The 14,585-nt window shown below is 42.4% G+C and overlaps 1 protein-coding gene across 2 annotated transcripts in view; it reads right to left on the bottom strand.

Annotated features, from left to right (window-relative positions):
* LONRF3 (LON peptidase N-terminal domain and ring finger 3) overlaps positions 1-14,585 on the bottom strand; it is a 47,553-nt gene that overhangs the window by 13,867 nt on the left and 19,101 nt on the right. For both annotated transcript variants that reach the window (XM_075538148.1, XM_075538147.1), the window contains 2 exons: positions 1,554-1,668; positions 157-278 (listed from right to left, as the gene is read on the bottom strand). In XM_075538148.1, coding sequence (XP_075394263.1) covers positions 157-278; positions 1,554-1,668 — 237 coding nt within the window. The remainder of the gene's footprint in view (positions 1-156; positions 279-1,553; positions 1,669-14,585) is intronic.

The following is a 14,585-nucleotide window of genomic DNA, read 5'->3' as shown; positions in this document are numbered from 1 at the left end:
CTCTGAGAGAGAGAAATAAGCCCTGGTTTGTAGTGTTTGCCCATTTCTCTGCTGTAAATACTCCCGTTGTTGCCAATTCCATGCTGCTAACATGATATCACGGAATAAGGAGGGGGGAAGAGAAATGCGAAAACAGAAACATGCATATGTATATACTTAGAGAGTTCTTCCATTTCTTCTTCATAAAGCCGCCTTCGTTCATTGAATTCTTCTGGAAGGAATTTAGCTATGAGCTCTTCCATTATTATAGTTTTGCTGTATTTTCTTGAGGTCAAGCACTATGGGGAGAAGAATAGGCATTTCATATTATGCAGAAAACATAAAATGTTTCAATTATGTTCAGAATAATCAAAGGGCCCACAAAGGAGTGTTAACTTGGCAAGAGAGAGAGGTCTGCCCGCCTGTGGGCATAGCAGAGAAGAAACGGCCTTTGAACGTCCCTGATAAACCCAGTCATTGACTCTTCTGTGAGTTCGATGTAACTGTTACAATGAAGTATTGAACCCAGGGAAGTACAGTGCAGTAGGAGGGACTATTGCTCTCGGGATTATTAGGAAGGTTAGAGGTTGGGGGCAGGCCTGACGTAAGCCTTGTGGTGATCAGTCAGATGTGGCCCCCACGTCATTTCCTCAAAGTTTCCAACCAGGGCTGGTTTATTCCATTGGACCCTCTATGGAGAATCTGCATTTCCTCCAGATAGATTGAATCAGAATACACATTTTAACAAGGCCCCACAAGTTTATTTGAATGTAAATATAAGAATCATCTGGGGAGATCTATAAGCATTACCTATGGACCCATTAAAATAAAGATTATGATTAAGTTTATCTGGGATGGAAAAGCAATTTCTCAGCAGGGGGTCAACTGGAATGAACAGATTTGAAACCGTTTCCAACACAAATTCATGTTACCATTGATAGTTCCTGAAAAGCTGGTGTTGCTTTATTGTCCTGAAGAATTCTGTGGAGAAGGGAGGGATACAGGACAAACAGAGGTTTGAGTGGGGATTCTTCCCGGGATTCTACTTGTCTCAATACCCAAATTCCACTGCTGTTGAGTCGATCCCGACTTGCAGTGATCCTATATAGGATTTCTTACAGCAAGAATGTTCCTTAGAAGAAAGGATGGCGAGACCTCGCCTCAGGTACTTTGGGCATGTTATCAGGAGAGACCAGTCCCTGGAGAAGGCCAATCTGCTTGGTAAAGTAGAGGGGCAGCAAAAAAGTGGAAGACTCTCCACAAGAAGGTCTGGCACAGTGGTCACAACCATGGGTTCAAGCATGATTGTAGGCCAGTGCAGGAGCGGACAGTATGTTGTTGTGTTGTGCACAGGGACACTGTGAATCAGAACCGATTTGATGGCACGCAACAACAACAAGAAAACTTTACGAGAGCAGCTAGCCTCGTCCTTCTCCCAAAGAATGGCTGGTGGGATGGCATTGCTGACCCTGCAGTTAGCAGTCCAGTGGTTACCAGAAAATGCCACCAAGGCTCCTTTCTTAGTGCCCGACTCCAAATAGACCACCTCGTTCAAGAAAGCAAGAGCGTTTTACCTGTAAAAGGCCATCCTTGCACAGTGGACACTGGGCGTTGTGATCTAGACATCTTTCAAGGCATTTTAAGCAAAAGGTATGTCCACAAGGTGTTGTGACTGGCTCATAGAATAATCTGAAATTTAGGAATCAGGAGGGAAGAAAATGGCAATGTCATAACAAAGAGAGACAAAACTACTTAATGTTAAAATTTGTATAGCATTGTTTGGGACATGGGGTGGGTGGTCTTTTTCATTATTGAACACTTTTTAAAAGCATGTTTTTTTGACTTGAAAGTAAACAAGCAGCCATCTAGTTTAGAAGCAGCAAAGCCCACAAGGAAAAAGCACACCACCCTCTGTGGCCACAAGGTGTCGAAGGGATCAAGTGTCAGACATCATCAGAACAAAAAGTCATATTGTGAATGAGGCAGGGGTGCGGAGTAGAGACAAAAGCCCACTTGTAGGACACTGGACATCCCCTTACAGAAGGGTCTCAGGGAGGAGATGAGCCAGTCAGGGAGCAATGTAGCAACGATGAAACATACAACTTTCCACTAGTTCCTAAATGCTTCCTCCCACCTGCTCACCATTCCTGCCCCACTATCATGATCCCAATTCTACCTTAAAATATGGCTAGACCAGAGGATGTACACTGGTACAGATAGGAACCAGAAACACAGGAAATCCAGGATGGATAATCCCTTCAGGACCAGTGGTGAGAGTGGGGTGATACTGGGAGGGTGGGCTGGAAAGGGGGAACCGATTACAAGGTTCTACATATAACCTCCTCCCTGGGGGACAGACAACAGAAAAGCGAGTGCAGGGACACGTCAGACAGGTCAAGATATGATAAAATAATAATTTATAAATTATCAAGGGTGCACGAGGGAAGGGGTTGCGGGGAGGGAGGGAAAAATGAAGAGATGATGACAGGGGCATAAGTGGAGAGCAAATGTTTTGAGAATGATGAGGGCAATGAATGTATAAATGTGCTTTACACAATTGATGTGTGTATGGATTGTGATAAGAGTTGTATGCGCCCCTAATAAAACGATTAAAAATAAATTAATTTTAAAAATAATGCCTTTTTAAAAGTTCAGGGTATAGTTAGATGCTTTTTGTAACATTAATTCTAGTCAATATCTATGGTTATCCAGAGTTTGTACCCCACTATCCAGTCCCAGAAAAACAGATCAAGGATTAGTATGTCTGAATGGAGTTAATTCTAAAAATATCTGGCAACCTGTTCACCAGAGATACACCTGCATATAAACCAGGGCTTCAAACCAGATTTAGCCATGGCGTGCACAGTAACACATGAACAGGATAAGAATTTTTTAAATGTCAGCGTGACATGGAAAAATGATCAGAAATTATGGGGCAAAGCCCTGAAATTGGAGAGTTGAAGAGTCACAGAGAGCCCTTTGAGGAGCGAGGAGAGTGACACACATTAAAAACCACACTTGGCGACCATCTTTAAGTGGGGCACTGCTGTTTTGACTCAAAATCCAAGGCGCATGAGATTGGGTTGCTATGCAACGCATATGTTGCCCTTGTGTTTTAAAAGGACGATTAAGTTTCTAACAGGCCCTTTACCCTGTCATTTTTCCTGTTTTAAAAATTCAGGTCTAGATAACCCCCTCAAGGCCAACAAGGAGAGTAGAGATACCAGGAGGATTAGGGTAGGGCGGGGGGAAAAAGGGAGCATCAAACAAAAGGATCAATCTAGAACCCCTCCCAGAAGATGAATAATGGAAAAGTGGGTGAGGGGTGATGGAGGATGATGTTAAGATATGGAAAAAATAATCTATAACTTATCAAGGGTTTGTGAGGGAGCATGGGTAGGAAGGGAGGGGGAAGAAATGGGGAGCTGATATCAGGGGCTGAAGTGGGAAGAGAATGCTTTGAAAATGTTGATGGCAGCATACGTGCAAATGCGCTTGACACATTGGAGGAATGTATGCATTGTGATGAGATGTAAGAGCCCCCAATAATAGTATGTTTTTAAATTCAGGTATGTTCTGGCTTCACTTTGTCACCTGAAATGTAAGTATTTTACCCTGGCGTGGCACAGCCAATTTGCTCACTGCAAGTGAGAGGAAGAAATATTATTAAAAGGTGACCACCAGTAAGGAAGGCCAGTGGCACACAGACTGTGCTTATGGTGTCTGGTTTGAAATAAAAATTCATAGAAACCATATAACCCTTACTTTGGAATGTACACTTTACATTAACTCAGGTTTCAGGGTATCCATGGGAAACAATTGTTGACCATGAGCAAGCAAACTTAACAACAGTACTCTTTAAGTTTAGGCCAGACTCAAGATGTTTTTGTTGACTAAATGTATAGTTCTAAAAATTCCATAGACACGGCATTAAGTACCTTAGGCTAAATGTATTTTGTAAGGGGGATTTTTATAACAACATTGAATAAAATAACAGCTTACAACCTCCTGGCTATAACTCACCTGGGAAGAACCGGCTCAAGTGCATGCTCATGAGCACGCATGCACACAAACTTTCTCTCTCTCTCTAACACACACATGCGCACACACATGTGCACCACACACACACATTTATCCATTTAAGCAGTTTACATATTACCACAGAAAAAGACTTGGATTATTTGCTACCCTTGATTTCTCTTTTTCACTTATGCAATATTTACTGTCTAAAGAATCTCAAAATTGTACCTCTAATGAATACAAAATTGCCTTTCATATGGATGGATAATTGTCCCAGGGACAGTTAAGTCATATTGTTAATGTGTTACTGAAACACACACACACACACACACCAATTAGAACCTATTTTAATTGCCTCAGGGGAGTGGGTGTATTCAATCTAGAGATCTTTTTTTACAAAGGTTGTCCTATGCATTCAGAGATTTGTAGAGTTACAGGGTTTAGAGAAAGGCTCGTCTACACGAGGACAACTGGATGGAGGTAGCTGACTATTACAGCTCAAAAGGAGGGCTTCCATGTGCCAATAAGAGGAGCAGAGAAAGAAGGGAAAGAAAGGAAAAGGGAAAGACACCTGCTCAGCCTACTTTGACCTCTCAAACGTGCTCACAGAGAGGAAGAGGCAACCGAGAGCTCCCTCAGGTCGTCTGGAGACACACCAGCAGCTGGGCCCACGCGGCCAGGCTGAGCAGAAGACTCCAAGTATCAGAGCTGAAAAGGACTTGAGGAGAAATTGAATCTCCCAACCAAGAATGGAGCTGAAGTTCAGAGGGGGTGGGGTTGATTGTCTAAGTGTGCATAAGGGAGAAGGAAGGAAGTCTATCCAGCTTACACTTCTTGTGCCTTTTCTTTGGATGTGTAATCAGCAGGGCCCAGTCCCTGGGAGAGGACATCAAGGTTGGTAAAATAGAACAAGACCCTCGACAAGATGGAGTGTCACAGTAGCTATAACAACGGCCTTAAGCAAAAATAATAATGCAGGACTGGATGGTATTTTAATGTTCACAGAGTTACTATGAGTTGGCACACCTAACAAATCTCTGCATAGGCGAAACTTCTGATGTGGTTTCTCAATATAATTATCTGAGTATCTAATTACCCATTGAGCTTTCAAAACATGCACAGTCAAGTTCCATTAGCTAAAGTTTGTGACTCAGCAGGTCGAAGGAAGGGGCAGAGATTTTATATGTTTAACAAACCAGTGGAAGTGAGGCCTGGGAGAGAGATTTTAATATGTTCTCAATCGCTGTACATTTTAAATTTCAATCCTGTTTTTTTAAAACACCCCCATTGAAAACAAGTTTTTGTTTTAAAGACCTAGATAAGTCCAAATAAAAATCCCAATCACCCTTTCCAATTTTTTTTGGTAATAATTGACAAATTGATTCTAACCTTGATGTGGAGAAGCAATGGGTCAAGAGGAGCCAAAAGACACTTGAAAAGAGCAGCCATGTGGAAGGGCTTGCCCTACCAGACACCAGAACTTATTAGGAAGCAGTCGTGATAAAAACAAGTGTTAAGATTAGCAGGAGGACAGGTCTGTGAAATAGAACAGAAAGCCTGGAAATCCACCCAGACACAGATTCTTGATTGATAAGCAATATGGCCCTGTCAAGAAGTAGTAGTAAGAGTTGTTTTTTTTTTCTTTTCAATAAATTCTACAGGGCTACAGGTCCCCCTTAGTTTATCGCACCAAGCTTAATGGCATTTTACAGATACTGTGATTTTTATAGGGTGCAGGTTTGTGGCAACCCTACATTTACCAAGTTTATTAGCATGTTTTTGCCAACAGCAGGTACTTCCTTCACATCTCTACATCATATATTGGCCATTCTCACAATATTTCACCCCTTTATCCTAATGCTAGTATGGCCGCTGCCAATGAGTCGATTCCCACTCCTAGCAACCCTATAGGACACAGAACTGCTCTTTGGGGTTTCTGAGACTGTAACTCTTTAGGGGATCAGACTGCCTCATCTTTCTCTCACACAGGGCCTGGTGGGGTTGAACCAGCTAACCTTAGGGTTAGCACAGTCCCATGTTTAACCTATGGCACCAGGGCTCCTAACAGGTAACAGTCTATTACAAACCTTTATAGGAACTTGTTGTTAGGTGCCATCAAGTCTGTTTCAACTCAAAGCAACCCAATGCACAATAGAACAAAACATTGCCTGGTCCTGTGCCATCCTCACAATTCTTCTGTTTGAGCCCATTGTTGCCACCTCTGTGTCAGTTCATCTTGTTGAGGGACTTCCTCTTTTTCGATGACCCTCCATCTGCCTATTTCACTGCCCCTCCGATTTACCAAGCATGATGTTCTTCTTCATGGACTGGACTCTCCTGATAATATGTCCAAAGCACGTGAGACAAAGTCTCCCCATCCCAAACCAAGACCCAAACCAAACTCACTGGCAACAAACCAAAGCAGACTCACAACAATCCTATAGAACAGGGTAAAACTGGTCCTGTGACTTTCTGTGACTGTAACTCTTTATGGGAATAGAAAGCCCCATCTTTCTCAACATGGAGCAGCTGGTAGTTTCAAACTATTAACCTTGCAGGTAGCAGCCCAATACATAACCACTATGCCAAGGATCATTAAAAATCAAAAGCCAAACATGCTACTATTGAGTTGATGCCAACTCATAGTGACCCTACAGGGCAGAGTAGAACTGTCCCTGTGAGTTTCTAGGACTATCACTCTTTATGGGAGTGGCAAGCCCCATCTTTCTCCTAAGGAGAGGATGGTGGGTTTGAACTGAGGACCTTGTAGGTAATGGCTCAACACATAACCATCTAAACCACCAGAGCTCCTTAAGGAGCATTAGAAAACCAAAAATTTCTGTGACTCACATTATGACAATATTCACTTTATTGTGGTGGTTGTACCCAAATCTGCGATCTCTGTGAGATATACCTATAATTGGATATCCACAATCAGAGAGATATGCCTATGACTGGGTGGGAAGGTGGAGAGATGCCACATACAAGTTTCAATTTCATGTGAGTTATGAAAGTGGATGTTAAAGGTAAAACTGTGAAGCTTTTAAAAGAGAAAATATAGATATTTTTCATGAGCTTAAGGTAAAAAGAATTTCTTAAGACACCAAAAAAACACCAAACAATTTATAATTTTGACTATATTTCAAAAAGAACCTAGAGGTTCTTTAAATTATGCCATTAAGAGCGCAAAACATGAAATCTGGACTGGGAGATGGTATTTGTGCAAACATGTCTAACAACAGACTTACATCTAGAGTGCACATAGGGCTCTTTCAAGTCAGGAAGAGAGAGTAAGGACCCAAGCTGGAAAATGGAAAAAGACTTATATGCAACAGGAAATGTAAAAATGTTCCATAGCAATGTTGTTCATAAGAGCCCACAACTGGAAACCACCAAGTATTCATTTATAATAGAAGTGATAAACAGTGCTAACACCACCCTTGAGTCAATTCAGCCTCATAGAGAACTTATGTAGGACTCTGAGGTTGGAAGTCTTCACAGGAACCGATAACCCGATCGTTCTCCCTAGGAGTATCTGGTAGGTTTGAACCACCAACTCTGTGGCTAGCAGTTCAATGCCTAACCTACAGGGCCACCAGGGATAGTATACAACAATAAAAAAAATGAACAAACTTCATCTAGATACAATAACACAGAGTTAAAAAATTAGACCAAACCAATATATTTTGGATGGTTCCATTTATATAATGTTTTACAAATTTAAACAGTTTAGAGAGGCATCATATGAGATACAAAAATAAAAACTGAGCTAACAGTCAGAGTGGTTTTAAGGAGGGGAGTTTGGGATTGTTTCTAGAGACCTCCCAGTGTTCTTGCTTGGATCCACAATCAGTGCTCATGGAAACAGCAGAAACGAGATCTGCATAAGATCCCGTTATAGTGTTGAAAAGCAAGGAGGTTACTTTGAACACTAAGATGAGCCTAACATAAGCTATGGGATTTTCAAATGCCTCGTATGAATGTGAAAATTGGACATGGAATAAGGAAGACCGAAGAAGAATCAATGTGTTTGAATTATGGTACTGACGAATATTGAAAGTGTCATGGGCTGCCAAAAGAACAAACAGATCTGTCTTGGAAGAAGTACGGTCAGAGTGCTCCTTAGAGGCAAGAATGGCGAGACTTCACCTTATATCCTTTGGACATGTCAAGAGGGACCAGTTCCTGGAAAAGAACATCATGTTTGGTGAAGTAGAGGGGCATCGAAATAGAGGAATGCCCTCATCAAGATGGACTGACACAGTGGCTCCGATGAACTTGAATGTAAGCACAACTGTGAAGAACGAACCAGGCTGGCAACATTTCGCGCGTGTACATAGGGTTGCTATGGCTCAGAGCTGACTCAAGGGCCCTTTAACACTGCTGCTGCGATTCTATTTTTTGAACAGAGAGGGGTTACGAGTATTCTCCTTATGGTACTACAGTAAAATAATGTTTTTCCAGTAGATGTACCTTTCCACTGTGGAGTGTATTTTAAATTGAAAAAAAATTTTAAAGGTAATTTGCAGCCTGATTTGGGAGCCAAGACTACAAAATCTAACTACGACAAAAGCCAAACCAGAAAACTACTAAAGCAGCCAGACCAGAAAATCCCATTTCCAGTGGGGGTTCATCCTTTGTAGTTTGAGCCCTGTGACCCTTTTGATTATGCCAATGAACAGGATGGACAAATCTATATCTGCAACCAACACACACGTGTTTGTTTTTCCCTGTGCAGTTCATAAAGGGGCCTATTGCACATTTCAGAATGGTGGTGATGGCGGTGTTGGGTGCTGTCGAGTTGCTTCCGGCTCATAGTGACTCTATGTACAACAGACTGAAACACTGCCTGCTTCTGCGCCACCCGCACAATCATTCCCATGCTGGAGCTCATTGTCGTAGCTACAGTTGTCAGTCCATATCTTTGATAGTCTTTTTTTCCCTTCCCCACTAACCTTCTACTTTACCAAGCATGGTGTCCTTAAGGTAAGCCACATAAAGATAAAAAGACACAACTGGCTAACTAATTGCAATAAATAAATTCAGTGCGCAAATGAATGCAAACCTAAATGCCAGTGCAATCTCTTACAAAAGCTCAGCACTGCAGGAGTCCTGGTGGTGTAGTGGATTACAGTAAGCAGTTCGAACCCACCAGTTACCCTGCTGGAGAAAAATGAGGCTGTCTAGTCCTAAAAAGATCTACAGCCTCATTTACCCAAAGGGAGAGTTCTCCTCTGTCCTATAGGGTCACTGTGAATCAGAATTCACTTGATGGCAGTGGGTTTGAGTTCGCTCTGAGTACTAAGAAGACTTCCCCAGAGGCTGCATCACTATTATTTGGTCATGCTTCAAGGTGTCGAGGCTTAGAAGATCACGTTTTATAATAATCCAACCACTTGGATGTTCAATGCTCCTCTGTTTGTCTGCCAGGCTAACTGGGTATCGTGCCTGGGAACAGATGGAATCCACTTTCCTGACTATCCTGAATGTGTGCAATTCTAGTTTTATTTGAATTCATTTGAAACATGAATAGATAGAAAGTATGATAGGGGCCATCTTCCTAGTTAAAAAAAAAAAGATCCAAACAAGTGGTTCAATACCTTGTCTGACTCTTTTTTTTTTCCTCCCTGATGTGACCTAACCACGATGAGTGATGCGCCGTGACTGTAAAGGGCCGTTGAGTTGATGACACCACACAGCCGCCCCACAGGGTTTTGGAGTTAGAATCTACTCCATGGCAGTGGGTTGGTTCTACGGTTGGGGTTTTGAATTTTATTTTTCAAATGTTTGAATTTTTACAGGAACAGATGGTCAGGTCTTCTCTCCCACAGAGCCTCTGGATGGGTTTTGAACCATCACCTTTCAGTTAGCAGCTAGGCATGTAACCTTTGCCACCATGGGGCTCCTTCTGACCCTGCGCAGTCTACTGAGATCTACAACGGCTGCCGTCTGCTGACATGGAGATGTGCACACTCATATACTCGTTCTGCCCCTCCTGATGGACAGAGTCAGATACAACGATAGTCCATCTCCTCGCCCTTTTATTTACCACTTTAGGTAATGATTCATTCAGAAAACACTTCAGGGAAGCCTTGCTAAATCAGAGCACGTCAGGTTTCCTCACAGACAGCATTTTGCATTGTTATAGTGACACAGTAAACAATAGTAATAATAAATGCTTTCAGTTCGATATCAGCCTGGATAAAATGTTTGGCTTGTCTGGAAATAGCTATAGTTTCCCAGCAGTTGCATCCTTGTATTGTGTTCTTTTGCTGTCATCAAGTGAGAGCAAAGAGGCAAAGCGACAGAGGGAAGGAGACTGGAAATGAGGGCGAAGGAGGATGATGAACAAACTCCGTCCGGTACATCCAGCTACTTGTGTAAATAAATCAAGGTTAAATAGAAAACTGCTGGTTTCCATTGGCAAAGAGTGTACTAGGCCATTACATAACTGGTCAAAATATCAAACATTCTCCTCCTGCATCTCAAAATATCCTTGCTACCTGGGGCTGCTTAGGGTACTGGGAATCTCAAAGAAGGCTATTCAGCTAATAAAACTGGTGGGGCGGAATTCTGAGGTGTTGGAATTGGAGTCCTGGAGGAGGCATTAGTGGGTTGGGCATTGAGCTGCTAACCACAAGGTAATTGGCTCAAACCCACAGGCTGCTCTGCAGAACCAAGATGAAGCTTCTGGCTCCTATAAAGATTTACTGTCTTGGACACCCACAGGGGAAGTTCTATTCTGTCCTACAGGGTCACTGAGAGTAGGAATCAAGCAATTTGATGGCAGTGGGTTTTGAGTTTCTTCCCTCAGCAGAGAGTCCCTGGGTGGTGGCAATGGTTACTGTGTTCAGATGTGTCAAGTGTCTTGGAAGAAAGGCTTGGCAATCTGCTTTTCAATGGAGTACCATTGTGCTGACACACGTGGGGTCAGCATGAGTCAAGGTTGATGCAAAGGCAGCTGGTTTCCCTCAGCAGAGCACTGCTGGCCCATCAGGGGAGACTAACGTTCCTCAGTCATGCCCCCTCCAATTATTTAGCTAGTCACACTTTCTACCCTCCTCCCTGTGGAATTTATATCCTGCTTGCGATTCTCGCTCTAGAATCAGAATAAATAAAATCTGTACTCTACCTCGTCTTTCACCAAATGCAGCATCACAAAACTCAATGTCATTTTAGAAAACTACACCAAAAGACCCTATATAAGGGTTTCTAAGATTATATATCTCTTAGGAGCAGACAGACTCATCTTTTTCTCTTGTAGCAGGTAATGGTTTCAAACCACTGACCTTGTGGTTAGCAGCCTTACACATAACCCACTATGCTACCAGGACTCCTTACTCAAAGAGCTCACTGCCATCTAGTCAATGCCCACTCATAACAACCCTCTAGGGCAGGGTAGAACTTCCCCCCTGTGAATTTAATGAGATTGTAACTTTTTATGGGAGTAGAAAGCTCCGTCTTTTTCCTGAGGAGCAGCAGGTAGTTTCAAACTGCTGACCTTATGGTTAGCAGCCCAATGCATAACCACTGTGCCACCAGGGCTTCTTAGAAAGTCGAAAATTTCTAAGTGGTACATATTTCTACTTCCATAACCAGGCCAAACTTTTGAGAATATGCCTACCTGTAGCCCCTTCCTCCAGAGACACATGAAGGTAATAATAGAATCAACTAACAATAATAAAAAAGGGAAAGATTATGGTGGCGAGAGAGAAAAATAAGAGTTTCGAAGTCTGCCGTAATTCAAGTTAAAGCAGGTGGGTGAAGAAGAGCCTCTGTTAACATCTGATTTCTAACTTGGAGGCAATCCTGCTGGAAGAACTTCATGTTTCAAATCATGAATTACAGTCTTAAGTGCCCTGTGATCTGAAACGATCTCCCAATATGGCAGAAGCAGCTGGAGTCCAGTCTACAGCTGGAGTCCAGGCAAAGGCGGCCGCGGGTGTGGGTGTGGGTGTGGGTGCGGGTGGGGGGAGAGGATAAGGGAAGTAATAACTTTTAAGCTCTAAGAGTGGGCAAGCTAGCAGCACGAAGGGGTTCTCATTATCTTAAGTGTTTATTTCTTGGAGCAAAGTTTCCACTTTCCCCCAAACCCCCTGTCGAGATTAGGGACAAATAAGATGAAAGGGAGAAAACAGAGACAGGAGAACAAAAACCCCTGAAAACTAAGGATTTCTAGTCCTCAAAAAAGGCACACAGGATGAGAATGTATGTTTGATTTCATGGTCCCTGGATGTTGGGGGACGATAAGAACAGCAAAGACGTGGATTTTTAGACTAAGCTCAATCAAACCTACTCCAAGTTTGCACTTGAATCCCAGTTCTTCCACTCAATGGCTGTTTATAACCTGTAGCAAGTTAAGCATTGGGCTGCTAACTGGAAGACCAGCAGTTTGAAACCATCATTTACTCCAAGGGAGAAAGACATAGCTCTTTACTCTCGCAAGAGTTACAGTCTCAGAAACCCATAGGGGAAGTTCTACCCTGTCCTGTAGGGTTGCCATTGAGTAAGCATCAACTCAACGGCAGTGAGTTTGTGAATTTTTGTTTGTTTGTAAGTTGCAGTCTCTGCCATTGTTTTCTCATAAGGAAAACAGAAAATAATACTTACTGTACATGTTCGAGTATAAGCCGACCTGAATATCAGCTGAGACACCTCATTTTACCACAAAAACTGCATTAAAAAGGTGCTGAAAAACTCGGCTTATACACGAGTAAATACAGTATCTGGATGGATTGGCTATGACGACTGAGAAAACTTGATTTAAAACATGACTCAATAAATGCTAACTCTTCCCCCCACCCCACTAGACCATGGCTCACATCCTGGGGTTTGGGTCACAATGATGGTACCTGGTGAGGCCCAGTTCTCTGCTGGAAAGCAGGGTTTCCCTATTTTATACATGGGGTCTGGTTTGCTTCCCACCTGCTACTTTGTAGTGAGGTCTTTAGAAGAGGAGAGGAGCATAAACAAGGCCTAAAACAAAACCCAAACCAAAAATTCAACCTCAGTGCCATCCAGTTGATTATGACACATGGTGACCCTATCGGACAGAGCAGAATTGCCCTGTGGTTTCTGAGACTGTAACTCTTTACAACTTTAAAAACCATTGTCTTCCACAGAGTGGCTAGTGGTTTCAAACTGCCAATCTTGTGGTTAGCAGCCCAACATGTAACCCGTTACACCACTCCAGACGGGTTCTACTGCCCATCACACTCTATCTCACTCCATCTAAACAAAGGGACCACATAGGCAGGCTTGTTTGAGAACTCCCACATCCCTTCTACGAACTGTTACACGGAACATCTGCCCAGGCTTATGCGCCAATAGATCATAGCCAGTTACAGACCTAGACTAGAAATTCCACTAAAAGTCAGAGAATAATCTATTTTTCATTTTGCCTATATTTTTGATGGCCCAATCTCTGCTCAACTCTTGACTGTCCATTGCTTTTTAGAGTTCTTGTGTGGTTTGCAAAGGAAGTTTGAGGAATATAGAGCTATGAATAGGAATGGACGCTATGGCAATGAGTTGGTTGCAGGAAGACAGGAGACAAGGCCTGACAGATTTTTCCCTAACAGATCATAGTCACTTTTATATGAGTATTATAGTTATTTGAAAATTTATTAAGAAATGGGCTCCTCACTCCTGCAAATAAAACAAAACAGCTGATATTATCTAGTCCATTTTGTCTCATAACAACCTCATGTCTCTCAGAATAAAACTAACTGTCACAGTTTTTAATGACCGGTTTTCTAACCCTTTATTCCAAGAACTGTATTTTTTTATGAGGGGGTAAAAAGATAATAGAACCCCTACCCTTATCCACAGGGAATACATTCCTAGATCCAGTGGATACTTGAAAACACAGACAGTACCAAACCCTATATAGACAGTGTTTTTGTTTTTCTATATAGATATGGCTATGATAGTGTATAAATTAAACACTCAACCCCACTGTCATCACGTCTATTCTAAATCATAGTGACCCTGCTGAACACAGTAGAACTGGTTTCTGAGACTGCCAATGTTTACAGGAGCAAAAAACCTTATCATTCTCCTAAGAGAAGCTGATGTACTCAGGTTACTGACCTTATTATGTACAGCTCAATGCCTAACCCATTCTGCCAGCGGGGCTCCTTTAAATTAGGTGCAGTAAGAGATTAACAGGACAAAGATGAACTGTCTACTCCGTAAAGAGTGACAGTCTCAGAAACCCATAGGGGCACGTCTAGCCTGTCCTGCAGGGTTGCTATGAGTTGGAATCAACTCAATGATAGTGAGTTTGAGTTGACTTTTGAAGAAATGAATGACAATGAACAATATTGTATCAATTGTTAAGTAAAACAAACATTACCTGAACATGAGACTATGCTAACTCAATAGTTGAGCTACTAACCGAGACGGCTGCTGAGAGAAGGGGGGTGGTAATGTAGAGTGGGTATACGTGATTCACATCTGGGGCTGGGCTGAGGGCTCATCACTCTCCCCAGAATGGCATGGGATTTAAGACTTAAATGACTTTCTTTCACTTATGTGTCAAAGTCACCTATATTTTGGAAATGTTCTCAGGAGAGACCAGTCTA

The sequence above is a fragment of the Tenrec ecaudatus genome, chromosome X (assembly GCF_050624435.1).
Source record: "Tenrec ecaudatus isolate mTenEca1 chromosome X, mTenEca1.hap1, whole genome shotgun sequence".
NCBI classification, from domain to species: domain Eukaryota; kingdom Metazoa; phylum Chordata; class Mammalia; order Afrosoricida; family Tenrecidae; genus Tenrec; species Tenrec ecaudatus.
The sequence above is the reverse complement of the archived record's forward strand: the minus strand, read 5'-3'. Positions and strand labels throughout refer to the sequence as shown.